A 20,089-nucleotide genomic window follows, 5' to 3' on the forward strand; every position below is an offset into this window, starting at 1 on the left:
AGAATTTAAAAAACGGTTACATATTGTGAACCCGTGAAGATCCGGGTTAGAATAGGTCTTGAGCAACCCGTGCTTGCCGTAAAAGGCGACTAACGGGAACGGGTGGTTAGGCTTGCTGAATTGGTTGATGCATGTCATCGTTTCCCAATTGCGTGGATCGATGCTCATGATGTCATTTACAGACCGCCGTCATATAGCTGAGTGCGACGTTAAACAACAAACAAACAAGCAAAACCATAATACCGTGAGCAGCCTCTGCTTTTTAACCATGAACCACCTGCACACACAACAAGTGAAGCAAAACTGTTCTAACCTAATTTCACAGTAATATTAAGATGTGAAATGATTAGCTTGCCAGCGTTCTAAGCCTGCATGTGCCCAGGGTCAGGTGACGGTAACACTGCAACACACTGCGCCAACTGTGGCCGATAACGTCTAGAGACTTCCCACACTTCCCATTAATTAAGTCATTATTAGGGGAAATCTAAGCAGGCAGGAGCGTACAGTAGGGATGATAAACGCTTCAAACCTAAAGCTTGTGTGATAGGTTATATCGTTTCTAATCAGTGGGTGGGACATTTTTTAGCACAATCCCATCAATATCACTGCTACACCAGAGATGGCTACACATAGTGTACCCATTTTGGGAATCGAACCCGGTTTATCAGTGTGACGAGCTAACGCTTTAACCACTGGGCTACCCCATCATTTTTCTAGTCAGAATGCCATAGGCATGAATGAATCGTATATTCATATCCATTCTCTGTTTAAATGGGCGTCATTGCCATTAATACTTTATAAATATAAGTGACAGGAGTTGTAGTGCATTGACCAGATCGCCTACATGCAACTTCTTTGATAGACCATAGGGGAACAAACAATGCACTTAACGTTCGAAGACGTGTATTGTTGCTAGAGAGCGAATGAATGACCAAGTGAGTTATTAACTGTTACATGTATCGGTTCATTTTAAAGACGTTTTATCAAAACTATAGAAAAAACATCCGAACATTCTTTGTCCGTGTACTGGCATCGTCGTGATGTGAACCAGTGTAAAAGGGGACACATCGCGTCACGATTGTATTTCACTGATGTAGACACCGTTCCTAAAAAGAGTAAAACGCTATTCCTGTAACAATTTACTTGTGGCTATGCCGACCCCATGTACGTACATTCCCTTTGTTCCTGGTCATTATACTTCATAAACCTCCTAGACCTTCACTGCTGTCATGGAGTTCCATCAGTCATCAACTTCCGCACACTTAACTCTGATTTTCAGAAACAATTTCAATATAAATACGCATACAGTAAACTACGGTTATAACGAATACGCTTATAACGAACTTACGGTTATAACGAACTAACTTTTTTGGTCCCGACTATTTGCTGTAGTTATGGTGTATATATACTTATAACGAACTACGGTTATAACGAACTAAAATTAGTAGTCCCTTTGAGTTCGTTATAACCGTACTTTACTGTACTTACAATATTCAAAGCGGAATTTTGAAGAACATCCATTTGTCGAAAATAAATTCTCAAACATACAAAACGTGCTCAGCAACAAGTGGTTTGTATAATTTGATAAAAATAATAATTATGTATTTGGTGTGTATTTGTTGACGTGTGGTTATTGCGTATCATTTCAGTGATTTATTCATGTTATTTTCACCGCTATTTTTCCTTGCCTTTCACGCACAGTGAAATCTGTTTCGGTAGCTAATCAAGACTAATGCTCCGGTGTTGACGTTTTCTGTTCTATCTACAGTGTGTAGTTTGTCATGTGTGATTATTGTGACAGTTATCTGTGGCAGGGAAACATCAAACACGAGCAATAACAAGACAGTTGTTGTTTATGAACAGGGCAGAGTGTCCCGGCTGTCTAGCGGGAGGAAATATCAACATGAATGTGCATCGCGTTCTTTGAAATATGTTTCAATTTGAGTTGCTATAAACAATAGCAGGCCCAGGAGGACCTCACACGTTGTCTGTTTGCGGAACCCGTCGAGATATAAACTAGGTTTCATATCACAAGCACGCATGCGCAGAAGTAAACTAATGTAGTCCAGCCCGCATTACACATGTTTCACGTAACGGTATTTTTTCATTTCCTTTTTTTTATTATATTTTATAGAAAGTGTTGACTCCGATTGCACCAACCTTGAAATGTCCATACTCGTGTACTCTAACATTATCTGTACCAAACATTACAAACTTGTAGAACTTGTGAGCAATTTTAGAAGATATTTTGACAGCATCATGTTTGATCTATCAATCCTATACTCTTCTTTACAAAATTAAGCTGTGTTAATCAATGATTCGTCAGATGTACTTAATTATGTTTAAAATCATAATTGTGTTATTGAATGCTTGTACGCTTCATTTTCCATATCATATCTTCATCATGTCTAGACTAACAATGCAAGGATTAAATCTTCAGATTAACAATGGTGTAAGATCCATTAATACAATAACCTTATCAGCTGTACGATAAAGCGTTCAACTACACCGACTCCCTATCAGGGAGTGTGGGCTGCCCCCGCTCGACTGCCTGCAGGTACCCAGGACGACATAATCTACACTGCCAGGGATGTAAACAGGCCTTCCCCCTCGTCCTTCGTCTTTATCACAACGAGAAAAACACACGTGGATTCTCCTGTCTGTCTCAGTCTCTACTGTTAGCGTTATCTCTTAAGCGAGGAAACAGAACAATTCTAGTCTGTTTATCTATTGAAACCCAACAATCCATACGTTTTAGAACGGACGTAAAGTTAGCTGGATGTGGAGTGATTTAGTATGGCGATGTGTTCATTCTTTGACGAATGTTCGATGTCTTCTAGAAAGTACTGCTTCAGAATATAGGGTTTTATGAACGTGTGAGTGAGCTTGGTTAAACGCTGCATTAAACAGTATTTCAGTTTATGATGTCGTGTTAGCTTGGTGCGGGGGTAGAGCCCGAAGTGATGCGGGTCTTTATCACTTTGGTGAAACCAACGAGCATGGAATCATGTTTCCTTACACGCTACTGTGTTATTGCCAGAACGTTGCTGTGTGATGTATTCAACCGCATTCACTGACACACTTTATGACATTGAAACCACTTTTCAGTGGTGATAAAATAACTTTCATGTATTATACATCGATGCCAAGCTCCTCGTAAGGATACCGGGTCTTCAGCAACCAGTGCTTGTGAGGTGCGACTAACGGGATCGGGTGGTCAGACTCGCTGACTTGGTTGATGCATGTAAACGTATCCAATTGCGTATAATGCTCATTATGTCAATTACTGCATTGTCTGGTCCATACTTAGTCTAGTACCTGGAATATTGCTGAGTAAGGCGTTAACCAAAAGAAACCCCAAAACTCAAAACAACAACCGTTACAGCAAAAAAACAACATCCATGCGAGCGTCAATCCAACACCATGGGTGTAGGTGCATGGGGGTGAAGAGAGGGGTATGGGCTCTCTTGTCTCTCTCTAACAAAAACACACGTTGTCCCTTTCAAATGATAGTCGTTTTCATCGTGTTTTGGGCAGTGTAATTTATTGCAAAACAATGATTGTAACTGTATTACTGTATAGTTTCTATTGGGATTTAGGAGAAGTTTATTGCATTGTTCTTTGACAATGATTAGTTGTCAGAAATGTAGTACTATTTAATGTAAGCTATGGTGATTAAGTTATCATATTTAGATGCTCGAATTATCTGTAAACTTCTGGAATAGCATATATGGATGTCAAGCGTTATAGAAACATGTGGAATATTCTGTGATGTTCAAGTGACACTAGACTGATCTGGCACTGTGTAGAAAGTGCTGGAAGCTGGTTAGACTATATTAATGGAGCGGGTGCGTCTCTGTCTCATCTCACACTTCATCTGACATTACAGCGAGACCAACTCTAGTTTGAAGATCACTTTTCACCCATGTGTTCAGCTTAGGCCTATCTCGGTAATTTGACCAATATTGCGGGGAGCTGATTATTATTCTTGTCATTGTCATTGCCATTTCCACTGCTCTAACATTTTATACTGCCATTGAATATTGTACTACCACTCTATTGTGTACTGCCATTGTAAATGCTACGTAATTTGTATTGATTTGTCAACCTAGTTAATTTTGTTTCACACTAAATTCTTTCACGTACATATTTTCGGATTAACATATTGTTACAACTTGGGAATCGACTCGTAACAATCGAAATCAGAAAGGCACATTACACATACACATTACAACTAACCGTAAATTAACTAAGCACGGTGCACGCAAAACGAGGCGTATTCATGTGACAGAAAGCACACATCACGTTGAACTCAGTGACTCTACACAGGTATGTGGTATCACAGTGTCAAGCTACATCATTGTGCAGTTCAGCCACGGCATATCTGAAGCAATGATCTTACTAACATAGATCAATGTAGGTCACCTAACGCTAAAGGCTTTCATTTAACAATACACATCAATATTTGAATTCACTCGTAACGTAGGTGCATAGCGAAGATTATTTACTTGTGACCTGGTTACAGCGTTATTTGAGGAGTGTGCGTGGATCATGATATAGGTGTCAGGACGCGTCAGGTAGAGGTGTTCCATTAGAAATACCTGGGCGAGGAAACACACCGAATACGCCTTTGTTCGGATTTCAGCCAGCAAATTATATTAGGATGGAAATATGAACATATTGTATTTACTTTCAATGAAATGGCGTCTCATTTCATATCATGACATTGTCGTGGAAGATGCTTGGAATGTACGTTGACGTTATTTTGTGATAGATTAAAAAAATATTTTTGGTCTGTTAGTTTTGCGAGTTATCCTTTACAAAACGAAGTTATTAAAAACGTATATGGAAATGTGATGGCTGACGTTTGTAGAAATTATTCGTCTCCTTGCTGTTGAATTATCATAAGTACACAGTACAGTAAACTACGGTTATAACGAACCCAAAGGGATAACTAATTTTAGTTCGTTATAACATAGTTCGTTATAAGCATATATACAGCAAATGGTCGGGACAAAAGAAACCAGTTCGAAATACCCGTCAGTTCGTTATAAGCGTGTTCGTTATAAACGTAGTTTCCTGTACTTCACTTATAACACCTTTTCTACGCACATATATTTTCTCTTTATTTCGAACTTGTTTACAAAGAATGTACCGTTATATCAAACCTATGACATGAACCAACTGAACAAACATTTAGACATGTGTGGAATATTTTTTTAAATAACTGCCTTTGAATAATATCGGTTATATTTTGTGCATATTTGTTAGAGATATCTATACCATATTGTTAATGTACATGTATGGCAAATAATGTTGTATTTTTGTCACCACAGATATATGTTATGGCCGTATATTTGCAATATCTCTTGAAAAGTCAGAGAATTTATAATTACTCCGATTCGAGATATGGAGGTTCAACTGTGATTCACAAAAGACACTGTCACGCTAATGTCCCTTTCGCAGACAAATTCAGTAGCATGCACTGCGAACATAAACAATGGTACATAAACACGAGGTTGTGGTAGGCGGGGGTTGTGGTGGGCTTGTGGCTAAAACATTCGCTCAGCCTGTCGAGGGCCCAGACTCGCTTCCCCATAAGGTTGGGGGCCCAGACTCTAGTGTCCCAAGCCGTGATATTGCTAAAGGCGGCGTAAAACCACACTCACTCGCTTACAAATTGTATTTTATAAACAGCTAATTCGTGTACGACCGGCCACGCAGTACACCTAGGTAGCACGCAAACACACACCAACAACACGTGCAAACACGCAAATTCAGAAACAGAAGCACGCCAATTCAGAAACAATCAGGTCAGAAAGTCAGCTATTTCTTTCAATACAACGAATTGCGCACGAGACGTATGTCTCACCAGAGTTCAAATACGCTGAATTAGGTACTGTTTACATACCAACAAAGTTAAATGAAAAACATCCTCCTTCCGGGGTCAACAGGAGCAAATACATAATCACGGTGTGAAGGTATGCTGGAGGACAATTACAGGGGACAGACGGCCATTCCTTGCACTATCATCAACAATGGCCGGAAAATCTAAAGCTATGGAATGTTTAATCCTTTCCTGCCTGATGTCATCGAAACACGCTGAAAGTAGACGCCATTGAGAAAGTTCAATATTTCTCTATTCTCTAGACTAACGCTTAGCCTCTGATAAAAAATAATTTTGAAAGAAACAAACGACTCTATTTAAATTGAAAAGGAGACCCATTCAGATGGGAGATTCAGAACCCGAATCTGTGGAAAATCAAGACTTGCGTCATTTAGATCTATAGCAGGTCTGAGACGTTTGCCATTTTGGTGAAACCCACAAGCACGGGTATGGTGCTGACAAACCTAGAAACATAATCGGGGCGAACCGGGATTCGAACCCAAGGGACGGAACTCTGCATTGCCACCCTTGCTCCCTAGTATATGGTTTGTGAGACAAGCTAATACCTCTCCTGCATCCCAGCGCGCAGTCTGGCACACCCAAACAGACGACGTTGTCTCTGAGCGCCCAGCCTGTATTGACTTTCTTACTTATGTTTTGTGATACTTTCTACTCGAGAATCCCATTACTCACAAGAGCAAAAACAACCGTACAGGAATTCAAAACAAGAAGCTCGCGAACAGCCTGAAGGCCGATGTCTGTCGACAGAAGTCCACAGCTCCTGGAGAACCGTGCTCTGTTTAACTTAAAGTAATAGTCAAACTGGATTGGTATTAGTATCGCATTCTGATTACGACAAAGGCATTCTTGTACAGAACTACATCGATATTTTTGACCGAGAAAGGTACCTTTTTTGTAGGTTGTGTAACGCCGCACTCACCAATATTCCAACTATACGGCGGCCTTTAAATACTTGAGCAGACGAACATGAAAATGTTATACTACTCAAAAGAAGTTTATTGGTAGGATGGCATGATTGATTAACAATAGTAATGTGAAAGAATTGGATGTTCTTTAATTTCTTTTGAGTAGTATGAAACTATGAGCAATGTTCCATAGTAACTGGTTACGATGACACGCAATCAATCAAGTTGACCTCCCGATACATATAGTCGCTTCGTACGACAAGCTGGGACCAATTCTAACCCGGAATCCATACGGTGCACTAAGGTTTGCTGAAAAGGCGATTATGTTTGTCTTAGGAGGCCACTAACGGGATCGGGTGGTCAGGCTCGCTGACTTGGTTGATGCATGTCATCTTATCCCAATTGAGTAGATCGATGCTCATGATGTCAATCACTGGATTGCCTGTCCAGGCTCGATTATTTACAGACCGCCGTCATATAGCTGGAATATTGCATAGTGCGGCGTTAAACAACAAACAAACATCGAAGAAGTGGTAAACGTCATAGACCTGCTTCAAGCCGTGATATAACTGGAATACCGTTCAAAGCGTTAAACCCAACTCACTCACTCTACTGTTTTTTTTTTTACCCTCTTCACTAAGCCAAATTAACAACACCTTAATATGACCGAACTAAGATTAACCATAACGTTAATACTTTAAACGTATGTACCCACGGCTAGTGCATTAATTTCAGCGTTCAGAGTCTGTAATATGATTTTATCCCCGTTGCAGTTTTATAATTCCATTTCTAATAAACACACACTACAATAGAGCGAAAGCTTATAATGAAGTGTGACACCGACCCATCACAATTTATTTTCACAGTCGACAAAGGAATCCCCATTACACTTGACAGGGCCATCTATCGCCTTTCGAATCATGACGCCACTCTCGATCCCCAAACACGTAGCTCGTTAATCGGGTTATATTTACTCATGGGTAGTTCAAAATGCAATACACCCGACAAAGCGCTATGATATATTAATAAACCCTGCCTAGTGACAGCTAAGGTACGGACAGGTCAAGTTCGAATCATGCCCTAGCATGCCCTTGTGCCTATTGTGTCACTGCAGGTCCAAACAACAGGCTAGAGCATACATGATAATATGGATAGCCTGTCTTACAGACCCTGATACATTTATGACAACTACAGCCCATGCAAGTCTATAATGTTTGGCAAGTCTAGATTACTGCAGTATCTGAAAATGAAGAGAATCACTGGGCTCCCTTTTTATTAGATTTTTTATTTTCTGTATGATATGTTCATTTCAGAGACTATATGTTAGTCTATTATATGGAATGTGACGCTGATATTCAGACAGGAGTACTCACTATTCGTACCCGCTGCTCAGTGCAAGCGGTCGCGTGTAAACAGAGTACACGGTGGTACATGGGTTGTATTGTCTATCTGAAGGGTGGAAAGTGTCCTTAAGAGATAATAACCTTCTGTGCCGAGGATGGAATTCAATAGAGTAAATTTGGAGACGCATTGTGTCCTTGGGTGTACCTACATTGAACTATTGTGTTGACATAGTTTTACATTGCCGTTAACTGGATTTGGAAAACTTGAAAAGCTCTCAGTTTTCATCCAGCGGCATTGCATGCGTTATTGGTATGCGTTCATGCGTTATATAGGGTAAGCGTTAGATCTATATCTTTATAAGTCTGCCAATAGGTATATCAGCTGTGTGAATTAGAAAACGGTTGTGAGTTTCCTGATAAAAGGAGGATATATAACCCATTGATGTCTGAATCCTGAACGTCTATTTGCATTGTGTACGAGATGTATAAAATATAGTTTTGACTCGATGGAAATATATATTATGAATAAAAACATAGTTCGAAAATATTTTACAACAAACCGCAAAAGCATATAGAATTACTTAAAAGCACCATTCTTCATAATTATACACTTGGAATTTATCAGTGTACAAAATGATCCCATCATTTCTTAAATACCTGCTACCATGCATCTCAAAGTGTAGAAGCAGACCCTCTTTTATATCCAACCCATTCTTCACCACGCGACACCACGCCCATAGAGGATACCAAGCACAAGACATTCCACAGCCTTTCGTCCTGCACAGACTACGATTATACTATAAGAACAAAAAGACTCTTACCTTAGAAACTTGAAGGGGGTGTGGTCCCCCACCCTGGAGTCGAAACCCCCAGGGTGCTCCCCCCTTGAGGGTCAAAGTGACAGTGTCACCGGTGCCCATGGTGGGTCGGGCGTTGAGAGGAAAGTGCTCCGCTTACAGACGCTCCATGCTGTACGGGGGACGAGCGTTAGACGGGGACGTTCAGGCGAAGGTGTATCCTCACACAATCTGCAGGGTAATGTTGACACGTTAGACTAGACATGTACGCCAGCCGCGAGGGGAGGTGGGGGGTGGGGACTGACAGGCAACAGTGGGAAGTAAGGATCACCCCTTTCACTTAGTACATGGTTTAAGTGGTGGCAGGTCAGAGGTGATCATGTATGTGTAAGTAGAGGTCAGCTGGCAGTAGAGGAAGAAGCATGTAAGCGGAAGGGTAGATTAAGAGTGAAAGACGGAGAATGACGAGACCAGGAGGTATGTTAAAGAAAGGAGCATGGAAGTTGGGTCGAGATTGAGGGGATGATAAAGAGAGAGAGATAAAGAGAGAGAGAGAGAGAGAGAGAGAGAGAGAGAGAGAGAGAGAGAGAGAGAGAGAGAGAGAGAGAGAGAGAGAGAGATGTTTAACGCCGCACTGTGCGATATTCTAGTGACGGCGGTCTGTAAATAATCGAGTCTGGACCAGACAATTCAGTGATTGACATCATGAGCATCGATTCACGCAATTGGGATACGGTGACATGCATCAACCAAATCAGCGAGCCTGACCACCCGATCCCGTTAGTCGCCTCTTACGGCAAGCATGGGTTTCCTATTCTACCCCGGATCTTCGCGGGTAGTTTCTTTGGGGTTAAGTGATGGGGGTAGATGAGAAGGTGGAGGGGCGAATTGTAGAATAGAGCGAATGAGAGCGGTGGGGAGGGGAGGGTGAGAGGGAGAATGAGGAGGGGGGCGAGGTGGAGAAGAATTCCAATACACAATACTTATTAATGATAAACATAGCGGTATTTAAATAGTATAGTGTATTTACAAAGCGTGCTCTGTGTGACGTGCACACGTGTACATGGTAACATCCCTCTGTATTACCATTGAAGGATCGCACGCTGTCTGGTATGGGTTATCACGCGGTTTTTAACCTAGCACTTTGCAATACATGTCCTGGCGTAGATATAGCGCTGAATAAGGAGTCAATTTCAATTCGTCAGTGCAAGGTCACCGTAGTGTTCCTAACACAGTCTTATATGTGACAAGCAATGCATATCATTTTTTATACCGCTTTTTGCCTAACGCCCGCGGTGACAGTCTAATATCTTTCTTATACTCAAATCAATCATCATACAACAAAACGTGACTGTTGAGAATGACATTAAATAGAAGCCAGGGGATGGTAGCTGAAAGGTATTTATTATCAACCGATATAGGCTGAGAGGCATAAGAAGTTATTGACGCATTCAGTAATGCGTATGGTTTTATTAACAGTGAACTGTTTGGCGTATGAGGCAATGAAACATACACTATTTCATTTGTGAAGGAAAACCAATCAATGTAGAATATCGACAAGGTCAAGCTTCAACAACGGTCTGCTGCGTTGCACGCTGAAAACATGTCAGTCGATTATATTGGGCACTGGCCAATACGATATGCTCTTGTGATGCACAACAGATGATGAAGCTGCTCTGAAACTGCTTCCACATCATAAATAGAGGATTCATCACGAGTGTTTTTTAATATGGGAAATATCAACCGAGTCTTAGTTAATCTGTATTTGCCGAGCCTTTGGCGAGGCAAATACCGATTAACGGGACGAGGTTGATATTTCCCATATTAAAAAACACGAGTGATGAATTCTATTTATCATTTTCACATTTTTGCTTCCCAATTAAGGAATAATTGCATTAAACATTAACATCAGCAACTTGTCGAAATCTTACGTATAGATCGTGCGTAGTGATACATGTTTTCCATAGCCATGTAAACCAAAATAAACAATTCACTGAGAAAAAAAGTTCCTCGGATTATTTTAAACAAAATACTTGAACAGACTTTTGCAAATAATTGAAACTTTAATAACGGTAACAACAACGATTCTGTGTAATCTGATTATATCTCTGGACTAACTTCACTTATAATATATAGTTTCAAATCAAACCGCTCCCTCTTCCAGTTATCTTATTTGCATATCTAATTTGCATACTTATGTCATTGGGGTATGACATACATGTTTTTATGTCATAAGCTTATGTCATGGATAAATGCTTAAGTTAAATGATAAACATAAATATCTGCTCTCCCACTCACCAAACAATTTTAAAAAGTTCTCACACCTTACCTCTTTATCTGCTAAACGCTTCCAGTAAGAAATATCCAAGTGAAATGAACAACCCTCGGCGTGCGATGTATAGTGCCTCACGTGAAATGAACAACCCTCAACGTGAAATGTACAATCCCTCACGTGCAATGTACAACCCGTCCGACGCAATGGACATCCGCTGCTGTGTGTACATATCCCCTTTCCAAGTTCTCTGTGCCTACAGGTCTCCTGCAGAAGGGGATTACGCTGCTACAACTTATGTTAATTCTCCTACCATTTACACCGGCCATTCAATACATAACGGGCGAACGGGGTCTGTCTGTTATTGGCAAGTGTGGGCTGCAAGGGAAATGACGCGTTGTAACAGAGCCGCGGAGATGTGGGGGAAATCGTTTGATAAAACCCTACATCCACACCTATTCATGGAGCCTGACAGATAAGATATGAGGAGAAGTGGAAATTGTTTTCCAAGAGATTTTGTTCACCGGGGTAAACCTTGAAATTTATTTACAACACGCAATCTTTATGTTTTTGATTTAAGGATTTAGAATCCTCAACAAATCGTGCTATACTGTTATTAATGTGCGATTGTGTCAGAAACACGTATACCGATTATAAAGCTTGGAGTGACGAACACAAGTAGCTTATTTTTCAGGTTATATCTTGTACGGTTCAGCGTTGGAGTGTACAGTTATGTAGACGATAATGTCACACCTGATATCAACATGTCTAGCGCTAAATAAGAGCCGAATCAGCATCAGCGCATGCCGTAGGATACGACGTGTCGAGATATTTACAAGCTTTCTGTAGCAAAATCTGTTTCGGCTTTGTTGAAACACGTTTATGACTCTGAAACTGCGAACGTTTGACGGTAAATATATTGAAAGTTGCGCTTGTATCTGTTATGACCTTCAACTGTCATGAAATATTACCGCGATATGTTGGCCCACTTTTTGCACTTAACATCTTGAAAACTCATCCACATCTCCGCCCATCTTGACTGACAGCGATGAACAACAAACCACATGCAATACGATCCTTTGGAAATGTAGGACAAGAAAATATTAAAAACATCTTGCAAATTAACCCGGCAACCTGCGACAGTGGAGTCAGAACGTGGTCAATTAAACCTTGATGAGAAAATACCATCTTGTGATGTGCGGTGTATCCATTTCAACATAATTAAATAAAGCCCTGTCTGCAAGAGCTTGACTGTGATACAGACTAAAGGTAGCTACACAGTTGGCAGACTCTGTGTATACCCTTTCTGTGCCCTTTCTGTAACGCTGGGTAATGAGATGGCTATGTTTACTGGGTTCCCGAGGTGCACATGCAGAGCTTTAAACTAGTATGTCCAACGGTGTTCTCGAAGTTAGAACCCCCAGAAATTAAGCTTCATGATATTTTGTAGGTAGGATAGAATTGTATATAAGATTAGGTATTCCAGTCTGAAATTTGGTTTCCTATGACGCCTTTGTGGATTATTATGGAAGGAGGGGATTAGGGGTTGGGTTGGGTTGGGTTGGGTATAGGGGGTATAGGGGGTTTGGTGGGTCGGGTGGGGGTAACGTGTACGAGCGACTATGGTGAACTTTACATTGGCACTATAACGCTCGTTCCCAGTGTCCTTGGCTGTGGTATGGCTACATCCATCATAAACTCGTTCATATCTGAAGGTATTCCTGAAGCTGTATTGTGTTGTCAAAACAGCGAACGTGAGTTATGAAGTAATTACAACTGTGCACATAAAGTATGCACCTGAAGCACAAAGGAGGCCAGGAGAGACGTGCTGTGTGGCTATACAAATGATGTGAGTCACTGTTTAATATCACACCCCTAGTGGGGAAACAAACATTTTGTCGCAAATAAATATAGCAAAGGTGTCCGACTTGATCTGGCTGATTTTGTCTATAATCGGGTCCCGACGGTGTGAAACGGTGCTCCCGCTGACAGACACTGAATTGCCTGTGCCAGATACAGAACAGACTCTCCTTGAATGTACAGTGTATTACAGAACTGTATCAGAGATGTTTACCTAAATTTTACATGAACCCCAAGTCTAAATCCCCTGTACGGTTCATGGAGATAGAATAGGCTTCTTTGACCGGCTGTTTACACAATGTGTGACCTGCCTGATTGTGTCATTGTTCCCGGACGTCGTGAATCGTTGCTCATGCTGTCAACCACTGGTTCTGTCCCAGAATGATCGTTTACAAGTCTCAACACTTATCGCCACCGACCTCGTGGTGCTTCCGGAGAAAACTGCCCCCCCTCCCCTCCCCCCTCCCCCCAGTGCACAAGGTTTTTCTCAAGTTTCCCCTTAAATGTGAAACGTTGGGATACAATACATCTCCGGGCTGACGTGTGACCGGACGATGATGAGATAAATCATCGTTCATGATGTCAACCAATTGTGTACCACGCCAACCACAGTAACAGGCCGCCGTAAAGTTGTTGTAATGCTGACTGCGGTGTAAAATAAAACTCACACACATCTACCGCCGCTGTATTATATAAACAAATCCGAATAAAATGGACTACACCTAGCATATCACTTCTATTTCATCTACAGAAAGGTCAAATGATCTACTATTCCTTGAGACCGCCTCCCTGGTCTAGCGGTAGAGCGTCCCCCCGGAGAGCGGAAGTTCCGGGGTTCGATCCCCGGCTGCATCATACCAAAGACGTTAAAAGATGGTACTTGTTGTTACCCTGTCTGGCGCTAAAACATGGACTGGTCGGCTCGGAGTCAGTATACTGTGTCTCAGTATCACAGTGAGCTAGCACACACACACACACACACACACACACACACACACACACACACACACACACACACACGTGCAAATAGTCATGTATGTGCTAAGTGCAACGTTAACGCGACGTTAAACCCAATTTAACCTCACCTCATCTACTATTCCTTGACGAGACATGAGACACATAAACTGACAGCGAGGCAGGTCTTCCATAACGTTTAACTGTCTGTTCAAACAATACTGTCAGTGTCGGTTTCACATATTCTCTGACCTGAACTACACAAACACATGATGAGTTATGCATTGTCATGCACGCGTGTCCGTTCAGCGCCCTGCAGGAATGGGGCATGCCCCGTGATGGGTTGTTGAACACGTTGACTGGCGACCTTCCGACGACGTCCACCTGGTTTCAATAGGTATCCTGCCCGATTATGTATTAGTCTGATGTAGAACTTAACAGGTTACAGGAGTTTTGGTGACACCGTCAGTAGGATTCAGACTCGTTTAGCTCTGCAATTCATTATTCTCAGTACCCCCATTTAGCTTAATACCAAGTTCAGTCTTATATATTTTCCTATATAAGTGTTTCATTTTGTCAAAATATATTTTGTTTGTTTTGTTTGTTGTTTCATCCCGCACTATGCAGTATTCCAGCTATATGACGCGGTCTGTAAATAATCGAATCTGGACCAGACAATACAGTGATTGACATCATGAGCACCGATCCACGCAATTGGGATACGATGACATGCATGAACCAAGTCAGCGAGCCTGACCACCCGATCCCGTTAGTCGCCTCTTACGACAAGCATAGTCGCCTTTTGCGGCAAGCATGGTTTGCTGAGGACCTATTCTACCCCGGATCTTCAGGGGTCATCATGGAATCGAATACGCCTATTTTCAAATGTTTTTTCTCATAAATATATTTCTTTGACTCTCTGTAATGACAGTGGATTTGAATATAAATGTCTGTTTTTTCATGTCTCAACTGGATGTTTTTTATCGTTCTTTATTTCGAGACTATCACTAACTTCTGTTTTGGTTCGTTATGAATAACTTTGAATGTGGGTAGAGATGTGCCCACGAATACATGTGAACACACGCACACATACATGCCCGGATGTATGTTCGCACACCCACATGTTCTCCCAAACATTTTTAAATTTCGTTACAGAAACTAACCATAAAATAAAGACTCGTTGTCTAGGGACGCAATAGTAATCACTTTTTTTTATTCATCAGGTTTTATTTCACAGGATAATAGGTTGTATCGTGGCTTCCAGAAAGGTATTGGCATGACGTTCCAGAAAGTATTGTCAACCGTGGCGCCATAGTGAAAATACGTCTCAGTATTCCTTAACACATGCCATTGAGTCGAACTCTCAACGTAGAAATCAAGGGCTCTGAAATCAAACCCTCGTACCTTGTGTCAAATGGGATCATTAAGACATTCCATGAATATCTGTCATGTTTAAAATTCCTTACTTTTAGAAAGACTAACCAATGCCATTATAACATGCAAACATGATTGGAATTCTATACCAATGTATGTGACACTGGAGTCTTGTGTGCCTTTGTCCTACCCGTTGTTTACTTTTGTGTAGTGCTGTACACACTTGCGTGTCGAACAGAAAGAGTACGTTGTCTTGGAGTTGAATGACGTTACTGTTGCGCCCTCAGTGACAAAGCTTTAGTTTGAAATCTAGATTTTCCGATATTGTATTCAAGCAAATATTGCAAGATCAAACGGTGTAGTGTCAAAACCAGGTGTTCGTGTTATAAAACATTTCTTGTGTATAACTAACGCTACATTTGTTGTTAAAGATTGTTAAAAAATAATTAGACTTTTAAAAAACACACGTATCATGAACATTTATGACACGTTGCTTGTTGATAGATGTTTCATGGTGCTTTTTTCAGAAATTCGTTTCCATAAATATATATCCTTGTGAGATTCGTTGCTTCGTTGCACACTAATTTTCTAAGTCTAAAATATTTATAGTTCATTTATTTATATACAGTATTATTTAGGGGAAAGGTGGTACCAGTGAGATAACGGTACGTGTTGACAGCGTATGTGCTGTCATGTGAACTGCGTTATACTGAGACTACTTAGTCATAAAAGTCGACGGGGGTCGTGTCATTCACTCAGGAAAACAAATACATAGAGCAAATATTTTAGCAAACCCACAGAGAGTGGCGATTCAATCCTTCAAACATCAATACCCACATACGATTACCCGGTTACCGGCACTGAAACCGTTTTTATAAGATGCAGGATTAACACTTTTTTATGTATCACTATAGCTGATTTGGATTAAGAAGGTACACCCCCCACCCCCCCGACATACACACACACACACACACACACACACACACACACACACACACACGCCCACACACACGCACACACACACACACACACACACACACACACACACACACACACACACACACACACACACACACACACACACACACACACACACACACACACACACACACACTACCATTGAAACATTTTTTCTGACATTTAATACTAACCCTGGTTCATGAATAATGCTAGTAAATTGAACTCTTCATTACGTTTCTGGAACCTGCTACAAAATCTGTAGGCAAAACAATCATTTGACCGTGGCAAACAATATAATATTAGTTTGTCTTAAAACGTCATGATAGTGATGTAAAAGAAGCACAATCCACAGGGAACAAATTGGGCCGACACCGGTTAACAATGGCTGCGTTCAGGATCTTCAGGGCAGGGAGGAAAGGTCTTAGCGAAGAATGTAGAATCCACCCTCATCCGCCCGCGTTGTCTGACGTCACTGTGGAGTTGCCGGTTGCCACATATCTCCTAGTTATCGTAATACCGCTATGAGGGTGTTTACACGGAAGGATTTGTGGAATTTTCAACAAGAGTTGAAGACATGGGTTCTGCAGTAGGTGCGGGAATGATAAGGAGATAAGGGAGGGATACAGTTTGTAAACAGGATTTGAATTGAGAAATGTTGTTATGAAAAAACAACATGAGAATCAATGTTTAAACACGCTAAAACAACTTCTTTAACTAGACTTTCATCATGATCTCAAAATACCCAAACACTGGACCTAATTTGTTTCGTTGATAACCAACCGAGATGCCATCACAATACCAACCTGTTGCCTACATCAAAGCAAGGGAGGTAATCAGGTGTCACAGACAATCAGGGGAAACACGATCAGTTTACAGCTTCCTAATTACTCATGATTATGTTGTTGTTTGTAGATAAACAAATTTTTATGCTTAAATACGTCCGGACCATGTACCGTACAGGATCACGTACTGAACACTGAACAAGTTGATGTAAACCAGATCTGATCTTGTTTGAAATCTCAAATATGCAAGGAAACTTAAACTAAATGGTGGAATGTATATCAACAACAATAGCACCATCATCACGATATATACTACTCACAAAATGTTAAGGGCCACCCGGTTCTTTCATATTACTATTGTTACTCATGCCAAGACTTTTATTTGAGTAGTATACTTGGATATGCTTAGTCATCCATCATGACGGCCACTTCCGTGGTCTAGTGGTAGAACGTCCGCACAGAGAGAAGGTCTGGGGTTCGATCCCCGGTCGGGTCATGCCAAAAGACGTTGAAAGATGGTACTTGTTGTTACCCAGTCTGACGCTCGGCTTTAAGGGGTTAAACAAGGACTGGTCGTGCATACACCATATAAGGGAAATAATTGATAATCTAGGAAACCCCATATCAGCTCACCCACCTTCAGCATAAGGGGGGTATATCTGCATGTAATTTTATCAATACTAAACTGTTATCATTAAACATAAACACGTCTATAATATAGATAAATCAACATCAGAAGTGTTTTGTTTGAAGAAAGAAATGCATTGAGTAATTAAAAATTCCAAAGACTATGTGTAAGACTTGTATATGTTTATTTGGGTAAATATTTGATTGATTTGTTCCTAGGCATAAAGTTAGTTCGTCATAATAAACTACACTCATCGAACTGTTCTAAGAACCGACAGGTACGACCATAGCTAGCCTTACTTCATGGCTATATTGAATGACTACTGAAGTCCATGGATGTAATTCTTTAATAATATAGGCAAGTCTAGATACGCGGACGGTCTGAGGACGCCGTTCTTTTTTTAGCCTTAGGGTAACTTGTTCTTATTATTTCTATAATCTAGGAATGATGATTTAAACTTATGATCATTGCCTAAGAGATTTATGCAAGTCTACACCATATATAGCTATCGGCAATTCTTGACGGCCTTTTTCCAAGCTGATTGTCCCAGACATTATAACCGCAGCTATAATACTCTCTTTTGAGACTGCACAGACTCCAGATGCTGATATTCATCAGTAAAGTTGCTATATCTTCTTTATGTGTAGTGGTCTTAATAATGTGATAATGGTTTATTTCGGTTAATGAGAAAACCGATGCGGCGCTTCTGTCTGTAATTGTAGGCAGCGCGGACAATGGCCACTTTATGTGGGACGGATAATTCGGGTCTGGTGATGTTCATCTCGATGAAATAATGAACAGGAGACCAGTAACGATTGAGTTCGGCACAGTGCGTTAACATCCATATCAGATTATCTGGCAACTATTTTGAAGTATGTTGGTTTGCCCGATTGAGTCAGAGTGGGAGATTCTATTTTTCACAAAGGGGTGTAACCGTATGCACACTGTAAGGCAGGATCCTTCTTCAGATTCTGGTTGAATTTGTTTGAGAAATGGATTGTGCTGACGCAATCCCACGATACTGCTCTCTGTAAAGTATGTTATGTTTAAATCGACCAACTTTATGGGATCAGCACACAAACGGGTTATTACTTTTATTTGATTAATTATTGGCCATTTATCATTTGATGGCAAAATCAGGAAAAAATATATATTAATTAAACGATTTATTTCTATTTACGATAAGACAAAGACATGCCTGTGCATTGAAAAGTGTTTTTTAGATTTGGTATTCTTTTCGTTTCATATTATATTTCATAGATGTGGGGACCACTTCCGTGGTCTAAAGGATAGAGCGTCTTCCCGGGGAGCGGAAAGTTGGTGGTTCGATCGACCCTCGTCCTGACATACCAAAAGACGTTAAATGATGGTACTTGATGTTACCTTGTCTAGCCCTCGGCATTAGGGGCTAAAACAAGGGCTGGTCGGCTCGGAGACAGTATATTGTGTCTGAGTGGGGTATTCATGTTAACTGCGGCATGGTATCTCAGTGGGCTAGCACATGCAAGTAAAACTGGCACCAGCCCTGATTAGTACAAGTAGTGACACATGCAGTCACACACACGCAAGAGGCGGCGACCGGGATCGGGTGGTCAGGGCCTGTGATGGTAGTTTCCAATTCCAATTTGCCCTTATTTTGATTCTTGGTGTGTTTACACAACACATAGGTCTTGTCTCACAATGCAATTTCCGGCCACAATGACTTGCTTGTGGGTTTCACCAAAGTTACAGTGATAATACGTGATAATACGTCCATTTTGGGATTTCTTACCACATTAAGGAGACACGCCGTGATATAACCTATGCTTTAAACCTCACTCACTCATTCACTCACGCACTCACTCACTCACGGGTGGTCAGGCTCGCTGACTTGGTTGATGTATGTCATCGTATTCCAGTTGCGTGGATCGATGCTCATGATGCCAATCACTAAATTGTCTGGTCCAGACTTGTTTATTTACAGACCGCCGTCATATAGCTGGAATATTGCTGACTGCTGCGTTAAACAACAAACAAACAAACAAATCACCAGGGAGCGTAAGGATGACATTTTGAAGACATCTACAAGTGTATTCACTCTAACATTTATGCTAAAAATAAAAACGCAGATAATATTTCAAATACATAGTTGATAAGGACAATAATATTTCTCCTCACAACGCGCAGTTTCATTCTTATAAACAAGACGCGTATTTACGTATGAACAACCGATAGCGGACACCGGTGATCTGGACAGACCCCAAGGCTTACCCAAACATTCGATATAAACGATTAGATAAATCTGAAATGTCAAAACGTGATGGAGA

At 41.0% G+C, this 20,089-nt stretch overlaps 1 protein-coding gene across 2 annotated transcripts in view; it reads right to left on the bottom strand.

Moving 5' to 3' along the window:
• Positions 1-20,089, bottom strand: part of LOC139468290 (synaptopodin-2-like) — a 65,766-nt gene that overhangs the window by 31,979 nt on the left and 13,698 nt on the right. Inside the window, exons 1-2 of one of the 2 annotated variants that reach the window (XM_071250169.1) lie at positions 11,283-11,517; positions 8,978-9,184 (exon numbers count right to left, since the gene is read on the bottom strand). In XM_071250169.1, coding sequence (XP_071106270.1) covers positions 8,978-9,076 — 99 coding nt within the window. In that variant the 5' untranslated portion in view covers positions 9,077-9,184; positions 11,283-11,517. Of the gene's footprint in view, positions 1-8,977; positions 9,185-11,282; positions 11,518-20,089 lie in introns of those variants that run through there. The other variant, XM_071250168.1, reaches the window with a different exon arrangement.

Source organism: Haliotis cracherodii, unplaced genomic scaffold, assembly GCF_022045235.1.
Source record: "Haliotis cracherodii isolate W230 unplaced genomic scaffold, xgHalCrac1.p SCAF_2, whole genome shotgun sequence".
NCBI lineage: Eukaryota > Metazoa > Mollusca > Gastropoda > Lepetellida > Haliotidae > Haliotis > Haliotis cracherodii.